At 40.9% G+C, this 14,766-nt stretch overlaps 1 protein-coding gene across 1 annotated transcript; it reads left to right on the top strand.

Annotated features, from left to right (window-relative positions):
• The first annotated feature begins 7,746 nt into the window (after window positions 1–7,746).
• On the top strand, window positions 7,747–14,419 carry SARC_07062 (hypothetical protein). The gene is made up of 9 exons (XM_014299005.1): window positions 7,747–8,255; window positions 9,067–9,185; window positions 9,647–9,773; window positions 10,718–10,813; window positions 11,442–11,671; window positions 12,034–12,119; window positions 12,940–13,092; window positions 13,731–13,960; window positions 14,260–14,419. The coding sequence occupies exons 1-9, from the start codon at window positions 7,922–7,924 to the stop codon at window positions 14,388–14,390; spliced, it is 1,506 nt and encodes a 501-aa protein (XP_014154480.1). The 5' UTR covers window positions 7,747–7,921; the 3' UTR covers window positions 14,391–14,419.
• Window positions 14,420–14,766: the final 347 nt, after the last annotated feature.

The raw sequence follows: 14,766 nt of genomic DNA, 5'->3' as shown, positions 1-14,766 counted from the left end.
ACAGAGGTATTGTTCCTTAATTTTGGAATCTGTTCCCAAGTATTGATATTGTTATCATAAGTATCACTTTTCACACTGGTTTATGCGGAAATAACTAGGCATGCCTTTGGGAATACCTAGTCACATTCACCTTTTACAATAAAAAAGAACACTTCTTGTGGTACATTGGGTACCTTATGAGCGGCGCCATATTTTCTTTTCTGCCCAGTTTTTTTTTATTTGATTGAGCGGCACTCTTTGGTCATTCTTGATCCTTGATTTCTGGCTGTGGCCCAATGTGTATTCCTAAATCTCGATATGTGACTCTTATGTTCTTTGTTCTGATTTGAATAGTTCCTCTCTAGAACACTGTTGATTAATTCACTACCCATTAACTATACTAGTGTGTGTGTGCTGAAGAGACTATTCAGTCACCTATCTTACTGTGGTAAGAATATTGTTAAAAATGTGTTAGAGAGTTTGAGATTAGCTGAAAAGATTCGACCAGTAACTCATAAGATCCGTCCAAAGAAAACAATCGACCTCTTCTCAAGCGCGAACCTCTCAGCTAGGTAGAATTCTCAGAAGGAAGGACTCTTTTGTGTTTCTTCACCAGACCTATTCTGCTTGAGTGTTTCTCTATCACACGGGGGGCCGGGTATCATCTACCGGTAATTCCCCTATAGTTCTGATGGCTCTAATAACAAGAATATTGGATCCAGACCCAAAAGCCAGTATTTGGTAGTTCTATGGTTTTGAGTTTCGGATCGGCTTTTTGATAATCAGGTCCCTAGATGCTACAAAGCAAGTATTCACAATGTTTATATGTTTTCATTTGATAAAACATTTGAATAACGTCGTGCTCTAACCACCATTGCTCCTTCCATGCGTCGTAGTATATCACTTGTACAACGTAAGTGGAAGCCGTATGGTGGTAAGAGTTTATAATGATACTCACATCCAAACACACTCGGGCCTTCTTGAACGATTCGTCTGAGTTATTTTGGTCAACGGCTGGTAAGGTCAGATTCACGATAACTTGTTGGTAGTTAACTTCTATACCACCACTTTTTAACCACTTTGTACATACTCTGACTACGTTCTCGTTTCTTCATGGTATGTAATTTCATGACAGACACTTGAGCTCATTGTGTGGCCCATTTTGTGATTTGTGTCTCCATATAGTACGAGATCCGTATACTACTGAGTAAGAATAGAAACAATGCATATGGTTTCAGATGGGGGATTATATGGCTTCAAACAAATATCGTTGGATTGGTTCTTTAAAGAATCTATGATACTTGGTGGTCATAAGATCATTATACTTAACATAAGTACATCACTCATTCCGATTATTGTGCTGTAGTTTGGTATGTATAGCTGAGTAAAGCTTGTTACTTTGCGATCGTCCAAAAAACAAACAAAAACAACGTGGCTTCTACGTCTGTTTCTCGTCCGCTAATGTTTACACAGTGGGTTGTTGACGCCGTTCTGTATTTTTTTTATTCGTGCAAATCGATCTAATATAGATGATATTTCTGAAACCGGGCAAATAAATGCTAGTATATTATGTCCATTGCAACGTACAGGGACAATAAACCGCTCATCTAATGGACCTGTACCTTGCGGTTAAGTGAGTGGAACCGGTACTCTTTCGTAGTTAACTTTAATTACTCCGTGCTTTAGCCGCTGTTTGATTTGTTGTGAAGCAGAATCTATATGTCTGTGAGGGGCATAGTTTCGCGACGGTGTCTTTAACGTAGTAAAGTACACTCTTAATGAGTCTAAACTTTGCGTTAATCCTAATTTTAGCCCTTTCAATTAAATTTATTGGCCGGTGGGAAGAATTGCCCAAGTTGGAATATGTAGCTGGATGTTATTACAAATGTACTTATACTTCGCCGTGTTACCGATTACGTCGAAATGACAATCTGTACTACCTGGATTATCTCTGGATTTACGGAAAATACAAATAAACACGAGGAATCTGTGCCATGTTGACAGCTTGGATCTATTCGTACCGCAAATCGAGATTGATCTGAGCCTGAGTCTGAACTCACATCGAGTGCCTCAAGAGTACACTTCAACATCATGCTATAACTAGGCCATCAAGTAAGCATCGGAGCATGTACAGACTATGTTCACTAGTATGCTCATTACATAGCCTGTTATTCTGGAGACCTTGTATCTATGTATGTCTTCTACTGGATCATTATCATTATAAAGTCGGTCTAACCAAGATGACTATATCGTACTAAAAGTAAAGTAAAAGAAAGTGTGTTGAAATACAATAAGAAATAACTTTAGCTTTAGCCCTCGGTAGTGAACTAAAGGTAATGAGGGAATTTTTAGCCGGATATTTTTGTCTACATAGTTTCGCTCCTACCAGTCACTACTTTGGTGGTCTAGATTTGCTCAGCTGTCAATAGCTAAGATTGAATTGGGTTCGGTTTGTCGCATTCATGCTTCGAAACTCTTCTCCAATTATGACAGTCACCAGCGATAAAATCCAACTTACAAAATATATAGACAAAATCAAAAGACCAAGCTGGTGCAGTAATTCCACTGCATCTAGAACATAATCACTTTATACCTGGCTCTCCCCACCCCATTTAGGGCATAGACGAGCACATCTAGTTGGGTGGCCAAGAAGACTCAACTTGTCTTATTCCACAGTAGACTATCTTGCTCTGTGAAAATTTGATAATATATCAAGTCTCCTTATTTGCCTGAGATCCTGAATTGTATATATTTCAATGTTACGTGTATTGTAAATTTCTTACTTGCGTTTTACGTATTCCATAATTTTATATATATCCAATTATGTGCTTCTACTATACGAGGAACCCGATATTTTACATTATCGGGGGGGGGGGGGGGGGGGACGAAGGTATTCGAGTTCTGCGTGTTTGCGAAACAGCTGCAGCATACCTGTTAAGTATTAGACTTATGTTTTCAATTTGATCGGCAGTGAGATTAATACCATCCCTTTTAAGTCGAACTGTATACTAGCATACCCTTCACTGATGCAATTTGTTTCCCTTTTTCATGATGAGTACGCTTAGAAACACATCTGGCATTCTGGTCAACAACATACGGTAGGAATCAAGGTAGGCCGGGGTAAGATACGCTCTCTCTCTCTGGTATGTCACCCATTTTTACATTGGAAAATGATGTCCGTACGTAAAATCCATTCTTTTACCATCTGCTAAAGACGGGTTCAAACTCTTTGATAATGTACCCTTCTCTTTTTCCTTTTAGAAGTTATCCAATTCAAGTACTCCCTAACTTCCAGTTCGATGGTACGTTTACTCCATTTTTTTTCTCCATCGATTGGTTGCTCAAACACAAGCTTACTATTCGTACAGAAACACCTTTATACAGTAGCCTCAGTAAGTATAGGCGCATTCTTGAGGTCACTATCTAAATGCCACTGCTATTCCCTATATAAAGTGCAGGTTTTGTTAACATATTCTTTACGAGTTGTAACTACATGACAGCCTCCATTCTTGAAATGAAGGTTTTCTGTTTAAAGTGTTTAGTATATATAAAGTTATTGTTCGCGTATCCTGCCGTGGTTATTGACGGATGCAATTTCAACAGTCATCTGCGTATAAGTTCAGTTTTGCTTTCGATAGTATTTTGTCTCTCACTTTCTATTGATAATGAGACCCTCCATGCGAAGACTCTGAACAGTTGCGCACTCTACATTTGCATTTTGGAACCCACTTCTTCTTGGTCTGGCACAAGTTTTCGCCATTTGTCACCACCATTGGTACTCATATCAACCGATGGTATAGTCTTCTCTGATCGCTGATCACTGGTCACTGAAATTACATCGATTACCTCATTTAACCAACTACATCACAGACTATCAATATTAAGCTGACGCCGTATACGATTAGCCCAGCTGCACGAGTGTTACTTTGATTTTGGGTTGTTTTCTCACGCAGCAACCAGATCGAAGATAAGTATCTGACCTTTCCTGACAACCATCATCATTCACTTCATCAATGACATGGTATGGAAGAAGCCACTTTTGATTACAACTACTACAAAATCTAATAACTATTTCCAAGAATTAGACCTATAGCATTTAGCGCGGCTCAAGTTACAACTCGATCGTGTGTCTATTTAAAAGATGTAACCAAGTACACACGTACATATGTAAACAACACATCAAGTTCGTTTCACTGCATATGTATTTGTTATAGGAGATATGAGATACGGGTCAAGAAAAACTCGAGTTGTTCGGTACCATCCAAGGGTAGGGTTAAAATTCAGTGGGGTTTATCATAGTGTTCTAAAAAGAAGAGGTTTGTACCAATTTCACCTTATGTACAGTATGCACAATATTCGGATATTGATATTGGGTTGTTTCGGGTTGGTTTGTTTCCTATTTATACATATACTGTAAGAGTTTCGGGATTCGTATTAAATTTTCGAACTCTTCGGTACCTTGAATTTTGTAGGGTTCCGAATGATGAGGTATACTTCCGGAACTTTGGATTGGGTTTTAATTCCAGGACCCAACCAGAATTTTTGTAAATAACCGGCCCCTGATGATTTTAATAGCGTAGTTTTGCATGAGTCATACTTAGAGTGTTCATGTATGACACAAGGTATACATAGACGATTAAATCATGAGAAAGCTCGAAAACATCATAGCAGATAATTTTCTAGATTCGTACCTTTCCTTCTCACTACGAGTGATATAGTTATTTGATAACTTATGATACCAGCAGTACGAGTTTGTTCGGGAATAGTCAGAGATAGATTCCGGCGGTCAATAAAAGCAGTTTGAGTCCAGTGTTAAAGTTTGGACTTTCACTAGAACTTTGAGGGACACAAAGACAATAATGACTAGCGACTGCTTTTGTTTATCGTGAACCTTTGAGGTAAAGCTACTGATACCGAAAATGTAAATTATTTGGGCCAAAACTGTTATACAATCATTTTGGGCTGGTTTTTTGGATTTGAAGAAAAGGAAACGAACTTCTAAAAATTTCGAGGGACATTTTAATATGCCAAACCCCCCGCCACCTCACCTCCCCCCATATACAGTAGAAACTTTAATTCTGAAGAAGTGACGACTTCATTGTATTTCAATATGAAATACATATGATTATATTTCTATCTCTATAATTTGTGATATAACTAAATAGATAAACTTAGATTCCATGTGAAAACTACGTTCGGGATTCTAAACCTGGGTGTAGCCAAACACCCTCCCAGAATTGTAAGTATGATTGCCGGAAGTTATAGGATGATCGCGAAGATATTCATGCCTAGGATGTGAAAACTTGATGCAAGGAGGTCAAGTAAATTGTTGCTTTTATGAAGCATAATGTCAATGAGTGTCTCTCTAACACAGTCTCGAATGTAATGTGTTCGAAAGGTCATGTGATTTAAGTCTTTTGACGTGCCAGTACTTTTGTTCAACCTTCGTCGCACTCTAATTGTCGTTTTGTTGAGTTCTTCCTGATGTCGTCACAGCGTTGGCGGAGGGCTACATGGTCGGGTGTACGCCCGCCCGTGGTTTTGTATACAGTTTTCAGGTGAGCATAGATACTGTACGGGAAGCGCAGTGATGGTTTATCGTGGGCCCAGGCGGAGGGGTAAGTGGATTTATGCTTGCCATTGAGTCGTGCTACAGTGATGAATCATCCAGGGCATGAGGAAGCGAACCGTCGTGTACAGTTGACATGGCAATTTCATGAACAAGGACATCCGGCACCAGCAGTTACAGTACAACAGATGAAGAGGTCCGCAAGTTATGACGCACTTTCATGAGCAATAATACGATGAAGAAGGGGTTTCATTCTTTAATGAATATTACCGTACCCCTGGGATCACATACAAAAGGATCTCAGTCCTATGGTGATCACATCCACTGAAGGAAACAAATTCATTTTACACGTGCTTGATGTGGCGTCGGGATACTCTATTTTACGGGCAATACCTGCAAAGGATGCAAAGACAGTGACGGCAGAGTTAGTGTCAGTGTTTGGTGAGCATGGATTTCCTCGTAAGATTCAGAGTATCGAGGGTACCAAACTTGTCAACAGTATTGTCAAATCCATTACACGAGCGTTGGGCATTATACACAAGACGTCCCAACCATACCACCCGCAGACGTTGGGTGCGGCGGAGCGCCGACATAAAGAAATTCACAAATGTGTGCGCGCATTGTGTGTTGGCTGTCCGAAGTTGTGGGATGAATGTTAAACGTTTACTATGTTGTATCAGAACCTTTGGATATCACGATGTCACAAGTCAGCACCATTCAGCGTTTATTTTGGTCGACGTCATGTCCCGTTTGCAAACATGACTGTTGACTTACCTAGTCATATTCCTACCACGAATGATGCCTGTTTTAAGAGGTTAGATAATTTAGAGAAGACTATCCTACCCAAATTTCATTAGAAATCAATCAAGTATACTGATGCCATGGCCGAGACTACGGATCCGATGCGTAAATTTGTTTTGATTGAATTTAAGACGGTGGACATCGTCATGATAATACTCGCACAGGGAGCAACAAACAAAGCCATGAAAACATTGCTTGGTCCGTACGGAATCATAGTCGGGAAAATCAGAGTTACCATCTACGAGCAAAGGATGACAGCAAGCCGCCTGAGCTCAAGACTAATCTATGAATGTGGAGATTATTCGGCTTGTACATTGGGCTACGGAACTATCACTGGATGAATCTCTATGGAGAGAGGGAGGTTCGACATTTCGATACCCGTCGATCATTCTAAGACGACTTATCTGTGGAAGTATATACTGATTACCCGAGTACTTTCCTTATTGCAATATACTTCGACAACTTGATTTGAATTTCTACTGTTTCGGCTTTAAATATTCGACAACAAGCATCTGTCCATTCGGCACGCATTCTATTGTTTGTATCTACTTTCTTTTTGGCCACCGCATAACCCGATCCTGGCCTAAACGGTGGGTACGGGGTTTCATAGATAGAATACATCAGAATGACACTGACCTCCAATCATGAACAGTTCATGTTCTATTGTTGCAATTTGCAACCGCACACAACACCATAGTTATTTATCAATAGAAAGCATAGAAAACTACACATGAAGAAGTATACGTGACATCAGCTAAGTACTCTCTAGAGAAATCAATAAAAGCCATGTAAACTTCCTTTTTGGCGCCCTTTATTAATACTTTGGAGTAAAAAAGTCCCCGAAACAAAAAAATGTATTTAGCTAAAAATAGCAGGAAGAGCCCAGCCCAGGCCCCAGAGGCCAGAGGCCAGAGGCCCAGACTCCAGGAGCGAGCCGTAAACTTTGTAAATTTTGGAAAATCACAATATTACGTTCGGACAATGTCTAATTATCGGACAAACTGGTTACAACACGATGAAATCTGACAGTGACTATTGTGCTTTAAAGATCGAGCAATGATATCTGCCATCTTGAATCATAGATTATGTAAGAATTTATCGTGTTCATAGAAAGTTTTGTCTGATGTCTACTGGACATTCTTTGAATTGTGTGTGTTTCTTTTTTTTTAAATTCAAGGAGTTTACGGCTCGCTCCAGAGGCTCAGAGCCCAGGGCCAGAAGGCAGACGGGCGAAGGGCCGAAGGCCCGAAGCCTGAACTTCCGAAGGCTCCATAAATACATATGCCTTCTGAATTGACCATTTGTTTTGGCGCCAAAAAACAGTGACAAGGGAGATTTAAAAATATGTAAATACATAGCCGTCTATTGTAGAATTAAACAGAAGGCTATGGTAAATATGTAAATATAGCGACTGACAGAAAATTTGAGGAATTGGCTAACGTGTCTATGTACTCTTATCCTTATCGGTTTATTCGGTTAGATATATCTGTTCCAACTGTTACTAGGGTACACCACAATCGTGTGAGATATTAGCGTACAGGACTAAGTTAAAGTGCTCAATTGTAGCAGACAATGATGTCTACAACTTCCGAGGTGGTTTCATCTCTTATTTCCGCACCCGGTATGGAATACACGCATACGGCGCACGAGAATAATCTACCATCGGGTACTGCGAATGCCACCGAAACAAGTATGAAAACTGCCACGGATTCGTTGATGCAGGGAATTCCAACTGGGGACAGGGATGTACAAATTGAGCGTGCCAGCAATGTTGTTGTAGACCAGGGGAACCGCTTCCAGTCAAGAGAAAAAGGCGTACAAAGGCAGTTTGCACAAATCTATTATGCTAGGTTGGAGATGCTAAAACGAAGCGTTAAGGAGCGTGCTTTAAAAGAGTGGGGCGAAGGTGAGCGCTGATTTGTGTGTATACTATCTCATTTTTAAGTGCAGTCTGACTCGCGATTTTTTTTTCTGTTGCGGCTTTGTGCAATTCATTTCCCTGCATGCTTGCTTGCAAATGCTTCAATAGAAATTGTCGATATGTTGAGATCCTATCATCCAAGCGTCTCAGATACATTCATGCGCAGAGCTAAACGCGAGGTATTCCGAAGACTCCATAAGCAAGGAATTCAGGCGCAGGACCTTGAAGTATATTGCGAGTGATAGATTTTCCGCGGCTATATTTTAACGTTACAGAATATTTGAACTTTGTAGTGATGTGCAGAGTGAAGCTTTCTAAGGTGCATGATTCGAAGAGACGATTATCATGAAATTTTCTAGATGGCCTGCATGGAGTATTACAAGCTGTACTACGCTTGGTCAGTTGTGCTCTATATATTTGGGTTGGGTTTCCATACCGGCCTTTGTGTGATATCTTAGATTTTTTCAGAGGCTTGTTCACTTACAATCACCAACGTATTCCTAAAGATCTAGTGTCTTACAACACATACATGCCTCGTATTTCTCTTTCACCGAGCCTATATTGAGAGAAATGCATATCTGCTGCAATACATATTTACAGATGCGAGCACATATCTCGCGTATACGATCGTCGGTGTGCTATATCCTCCTATCTACGGCAGGTTTATATGCGGCAACATATCATTCGCCCATTTTTAACAACGAAATTTTACAAGTCCGCGTTGAGATTTAACGACACATGTTCCCGAACACAAATAATACTAACATTCGTTTGAATCAATTTCTATCGCACTTAGATGCCCCGTTTGTGCAAAGTATTCTCGGCTTGGAGTTGAATAAGAAGGCCTGCATAATTGGTACGATATACAAGGAAATGACGATGAAACCAAATATTCTACGAGATCTCGAGGTGGACGTAAGTTACTCCTACACTCCCGTCGACACCATGCAAGTGATTAATTACACTACCCATTGTAGGCATTGGTTAACATTTCAGGCGTACTTGCCTTTGTATAAGCCGATCTTCATTTGTCTCGTCACTGTTTTGGTTATTTCTTTCGTATGATGTCAAACATGAATATCGAGCCTGATACATTGTATGGCTCCGAAGTGTGACGTTAGCACTTGCGTCATTCGGACATACCTTAACTGCTCCAATATGACCTTTCGCTTCATTGGAAATAAAATAGTCAATTCAAATTAAGAAGTGGCATATTTATTTCCAACCTGGTGAAGCAGAGTCAAGCCGATCGCTCGCACCTCTGAGATCTATGAATGCGAGCGACATAACTGACGGACAACACTCGATCGATTTCAAGTACAGACATAACCAACCCATCTACCGACTGATTTAAACCGATTGTTCATTATCGCCAGACATTCGCTGCTGTACCAGCACCCAAGGACAAGCTCACGGATGCGACAGATAAACTAATTTTAGAAGACCAAGCCGGAAGAATCAATCTGATCGGCAAGAACCTGCCAATTGACGATGTTGTTACTGGTATGTTATTTTGCTGATTCCTCAAAATGAAACACACGTGTCCTTGCTTTTCCTGAATTGAATTTGTCGTATCAATAAACCGGAGGTACTTCAATTTGAAGGTATTTGGTATGCTCATTGGTGTGATACTGTATGTCACCTCGCTGCATCAGTTACTGAATAGTCTCGCGTGAGTGATATAAGGCCTGATTTATTAATGTCCAAATGAGACTGGAAAAGAAGGTCTTTATCTGAAGTCTATATTCTGCCAATTAAAACTTGTATGTCTCCTCATATTCTTGTCTATGGGGGAGTTCACGCAACAGATTCACGCCAACAACACATGTGATGAGACCACTGATAGCAGGATGAGTTAAGTTGGATCTCAACTCTGTCACAGACGATAGTAATCCAGAAAAAAAATCAAAGCCACTGCTGCCCACGTTTTCATTGCTCGCTTCGCGCATACAAGTAGAACATTCTCAACCTGACAGCGGTGAAGGTACATTCCAAATCATTTGGATCGTCTACATTCTGCTAAACGAATTAGGGATGGGTCATTTATGTTCAAATGACTATTAGCAACATATACACCCATAACATCTAAAAGTAGCTGAGTAGTTTATGAAAATTCCGGGAAGATTCATTTGTAAACTTGTTAACGATCTCGTCACGGCGTATACGATAGTCGCCGAAATCGCGTTCTGCAGCTCCGCCGCGCTAGCCTTTCCAAGTTTGAAATCCCAGGCTGTTAGTGTAACGCAACAGCATGTATCTAAAGTGTCCGGATGTGCGACGATGCACGCAAATACGCAATCATGTCACACGAACACGTAGTAATACCGCATTTAAAATCTCATCTGCATTCGTGTTTACGTGTCTACGATAAACTTCAGCATGTATTCATACATGGTATTTTATTTTGCTTTTGTCAACGTTGTTTTTGTCAACGTTCTTTTTGCCAGGTGTTGTCGTGGCCTGCTACGGTATCGAGAATGCAGACGGAGACTTCTTTGTCACGAGCTATTGCTTTGCCGATATGGCACCCCAGAAGATGCGAGGTAGGCACAAACTAGCTGGACATTATGTCTCAAACCCGAGCTAGCTCACATGTACAATTGTATGTGTAAAGCCTGATGTTCAGGTTATCGTAAATAGGTTTGTGGGTAGGTTAGCAGATCACTATGCGCCCGTGTACTCTTGGTATAAAAACTTGGGTTAAAACCAATATTTTAATACTATCTCGCTTTTAGGTCCTTTGCATGTATGTGTACGTGTGTGTGGAGGAACCTATTGTTCATACCTATCTCAGGTGAACTGGTAATCTCATGTGCCTTCACTCACAGCTAGTGCGGCAAGCCAACCAGCATAAGTTATATCGCGATTGTTTTGTTTTGTGATTTGCGTGCTTCTATTTGGGCACACTTTATTCACGAGCTTCTTGATCGCAAGGACAGGCTAGAAACACGCTTCAAATACGAATAGTTTAAGTTATCGCCTAACAATAATATATACTCAATATATGCATGCGAACCGGAAGCCACCCTCGATTTTGAGCACACCAACCATCACCGATTCTTTCTGTACAGGAGCTAGCATCTGTATAACAGTAAATTGTGAGTGCATGATTGATTGGCTACTGTTTGGGAATTAACGAACCAATTCCGCACATTTAATCCTTGCACACAGAGCTGAAACCAGAGCCTGTAGACGGAGATACATATATAGGTCTTGTGTCTGGGTTGAATATCAGTCCGCAGAATAAGAACCTTTTTCCTGTGCAGATGATGGCTGATTACCTCACCGGCAACCTTGGCAACGAGAACGAAAACTCCGTTGTGTCACGAGTCTCGCATTTGATGGTTCTTGGCAATTCTATGGGACCTATGCCAAAGAAATCAGAGATACAAGCTTACGTGGTAAGGTTCTCGACTATATTTCGGCTGTGTTCGTTTATCATAGTATATGTGTAGGGTGTGGGGGTACAGTGCATTTTCATCTTGTCTGGCTGACCAGAAGGAAACTCTATGTCCACTTTTTCTTGAAGGATGCAAATATATCTTCTAGATTATCACGTGTGACGCTAAGCTGTACACCAACACCTCTATAAGATATAAATACACACACGCATACATGTACTGAGACCCACCAACAGTCATGATTCAGATTTACGCTGACACATTACAGAGACCTCTCAATGCACAACTCGGAATTGTTGTCGTTGATCAATAATTGGTCTTAATTTTGAGTTTGAGGGGTTCGTTTTGATTCAATTTCACAGTCGGACAAGAATGCCCGTAACAGCTCTGACGATCAGCACTTTGCATTGAAAGAATTGGACTCTATTTTCTCAGAAATAACGGCAAAGTAAGTGTTTTTCAATCCTATTTCGAGCGCGCTGAAGAACATTCTGTTGAAAATATTGACCATAGTGATACTGAAGTATAAAAGTATTTATAGGAGTCGTATTATTACTTCACGCACTGTCATGTATATGTATATAATCTGTAGTTAGTTCCTAATTTGGAGCAGAGCTAATGATGTCTAATTTTTGGTTGTGAATCCAGCATATGTGATATGAGTAATATGTTCTTAGTGATACTCGAGATGCGTAGGAAACATACCGTTTACTTACACAACACATAACCACCACCATACACCAGTGCAGCACGCGATCATTAGTAATTCTGTCATCCTCTTCTCATCTCTGACAAGATAATGAGCATCAATCTCGTCGGATGTGTATGCGCGAGGCAGAATTAGCACGCCCACATTGCATACTACTACAATATAAAAGTGCTGCCCACCAACATCATATTTCTCCACCTCTAGATCGTTGATACGAACAATGTCTATCGGATGTGTGTCTATGAGGCATATTTAGCATATACTCCCATTCCAGTCTGCAACGATACACTCCTGCAGCACCAAATTTAGTCACCCTGTACTACTTTCGCCATGTATATCTAGTATGTACAAGTTCTTTGGGTAGGCAAGTGTTTGACATCATACCACTTTCTCACACCCCAGATTGCTACTATACACCCCAATAGCACACAAGATAATATACACATTGTCTTTTGTTCCTGGTTAACGATCTCATTACGCACAATTCCTTTGATTGATATATTCGCGGCATTCATACCGCTTACTCACACTACACCACTGCTTCCACGCACTCTCACAGTACACCAATGATAGTTTCCCCGGGTGCGCACGACCCCTCCAACTTCTCACTGCCGCAACTGCCGATGCATGGGGCTCTGTTTCCCAATGCAAGCAGACACACTTCATGGACGTCTGTATCGAATCCGTTGGATGTGAATATCGCCGGGATTGAGTAGGTCGAGTAAGATTTCTCGTGCACTTCGATTCTAAAGCAGTTGACTTATGGATCAATGTATATGGGTTGGTATTCCGTCTACTAACGTGGGAATATCGTGTTGTCGAGGATTACTATTGTACCTAAGCTCTGTATACGCAATTTTTCAAGTTATTTCGAATGGCGTTTAGCCTATTGCTTGTGCGTGATGCTTTTGTGCCCTGGATTGCGAAGATGTATTCTGCTGGTGGCTGCTATCGATCTGTATCCTTGGCGGATATTTTTATCGAAGTGGTATATCAAGCGGTTGCTCATAGTATAGAGTATACCGTCTTTCGACAAGTGTGTTGTGCAGTGGATATTGCATCGTCAAAAGCGGCAATGAGCCTGCATTTTTGATCTGCCTGCACCTTCTACATACAGAGCTTGCACTCATTAAATTTGCAATCGCACATGTACATCAAGAACATTACGTTGTTTTTTGGTGAGGTCAGTAGCATTGAATTATTCAAAATAGTGAAATATCTCTTTTGTAGGTCAGTGTCAAATTGCAAAGTCGGATACTCAAATACATATCCTTTGGTGCTGCATGCTCGTATGTACATTCGACTCTCCATCCAAACTACGTTCTGAGCCAAAATTTCCATCCACACCAGTATCCTGGCCACCTCTGGGCAGCCGTTGAATGATATATACAAATACTGCAACACAACCGATCGGTTGAGTATTATGGAGAACACACTGCGATGGCGGCACATAGCTCCCACAGCGCCCGACACATTGGCCGTATACCCCTTCCAAGGCGTCGATCCGTTCGTGATGGAGAGTACGCCTCATGTGTACCTCGCAGGCAACCAACCGGACTTCGAGGAGAGGATTGTTCGCGGTAAGATTAAGCTGTCTGTCATGTGTGATTGTGTTGCTAGCGGCGCGACAGTGGACTCGAATTGCTTATATACTGATAGTTAATAAAACTTGATATCGAGCCTACGCGAGGGGGCTGTGTGCGTCTGTTTTTCATTACTTTCTGCGTCTGTTGGGAGCCCTTGCCACCTCGCCATTTAGGTGAGTATCTGGGATCTCAATATGTGGGGTTTATCGCCCTTCGAATGTTTATTCAGGTCTTATATGAAAGAAGTCCAGTGCAAATCCTAATCATGAAATGGTTCAATATTCAATATTCAGGGGCCGATGGTCAGGAGGTGCATGTGATAGCCCTGCCAACATTTTCCGTAACGCCTGTGCTGGTGCTCATGAACACGCGGACGTTGCGATGTCATCCTGTATATTTCAGTGGCCCCGACGACGATATTTAAACCCCATATCGTATTAAATATTAGATCAAAATTCTATATATATGCGAAACTGCTGTGGTCTTTCGTGAGAGGCTTGCATAGCCATCCCTGTCAGACTTTGGTAGAGTAGGCGGACATTCCCATAGCGCAAGCGGAAAGAATGTCGTGGAATAGCCCTGTGTACCTGTAGCCTTTGTTTCTGGTGTTCGACTAGACAAAGCAATATCCCGACTGGCATTCACGAGCCGATATCAGTGGCAAGTGTTTATAAACATCAAATATTTAATAGACTATGGTCAGGTATGTCAAACTTATATGATTGATTCGTTACGTCTCCATTTATCAGACTGGAGAATTCATATATATATATATATATATGTATATATTTATATTTATA

The sequence above is a fragment of the Sphaeroforma arctica genome, assembly GCF_001186125.1.
Source record: "Sphaeroforma arctica JP610 unplaced genomic scaffold supercont1.537, whole genome shotgun sequence".
NCBI lineage: Eukaryota > Ichthyosporea > Ichthyophonida > Sphaeroforma > Sphaeroforma arctica.
The sequence above is the reverse complement of the archived record's forward strand: the minus strand, read 5'-3'. Positions and strand labels throughout refer to the sequence as shown.

Excerpts from the sequence above, each read along its gene's own strand:
- SARC_07062 (XM_014299005.1), top strand. The coding sequence starts at position 7,922 with ATGATGTCTACAACTTCCGAGGTGGTTTCATCTCTTATTTCCGCACCC. Across the intron at positions 13,093-13,730 it reads GTGAATATCGCCGGGATTGA|TATCCTGGCCACCTCTGGGC; the intron begins GTAGGTCGAGTA and ends CATCCACACCAG. Across the intron at positions 13,961-14,259 it reads CGAGGAGAGGATTGTTCGCG|GGGCCGATGGTCAGGAGGTG; the intron begins GTAAGATTAAGC and ends TTCAATATTCAG.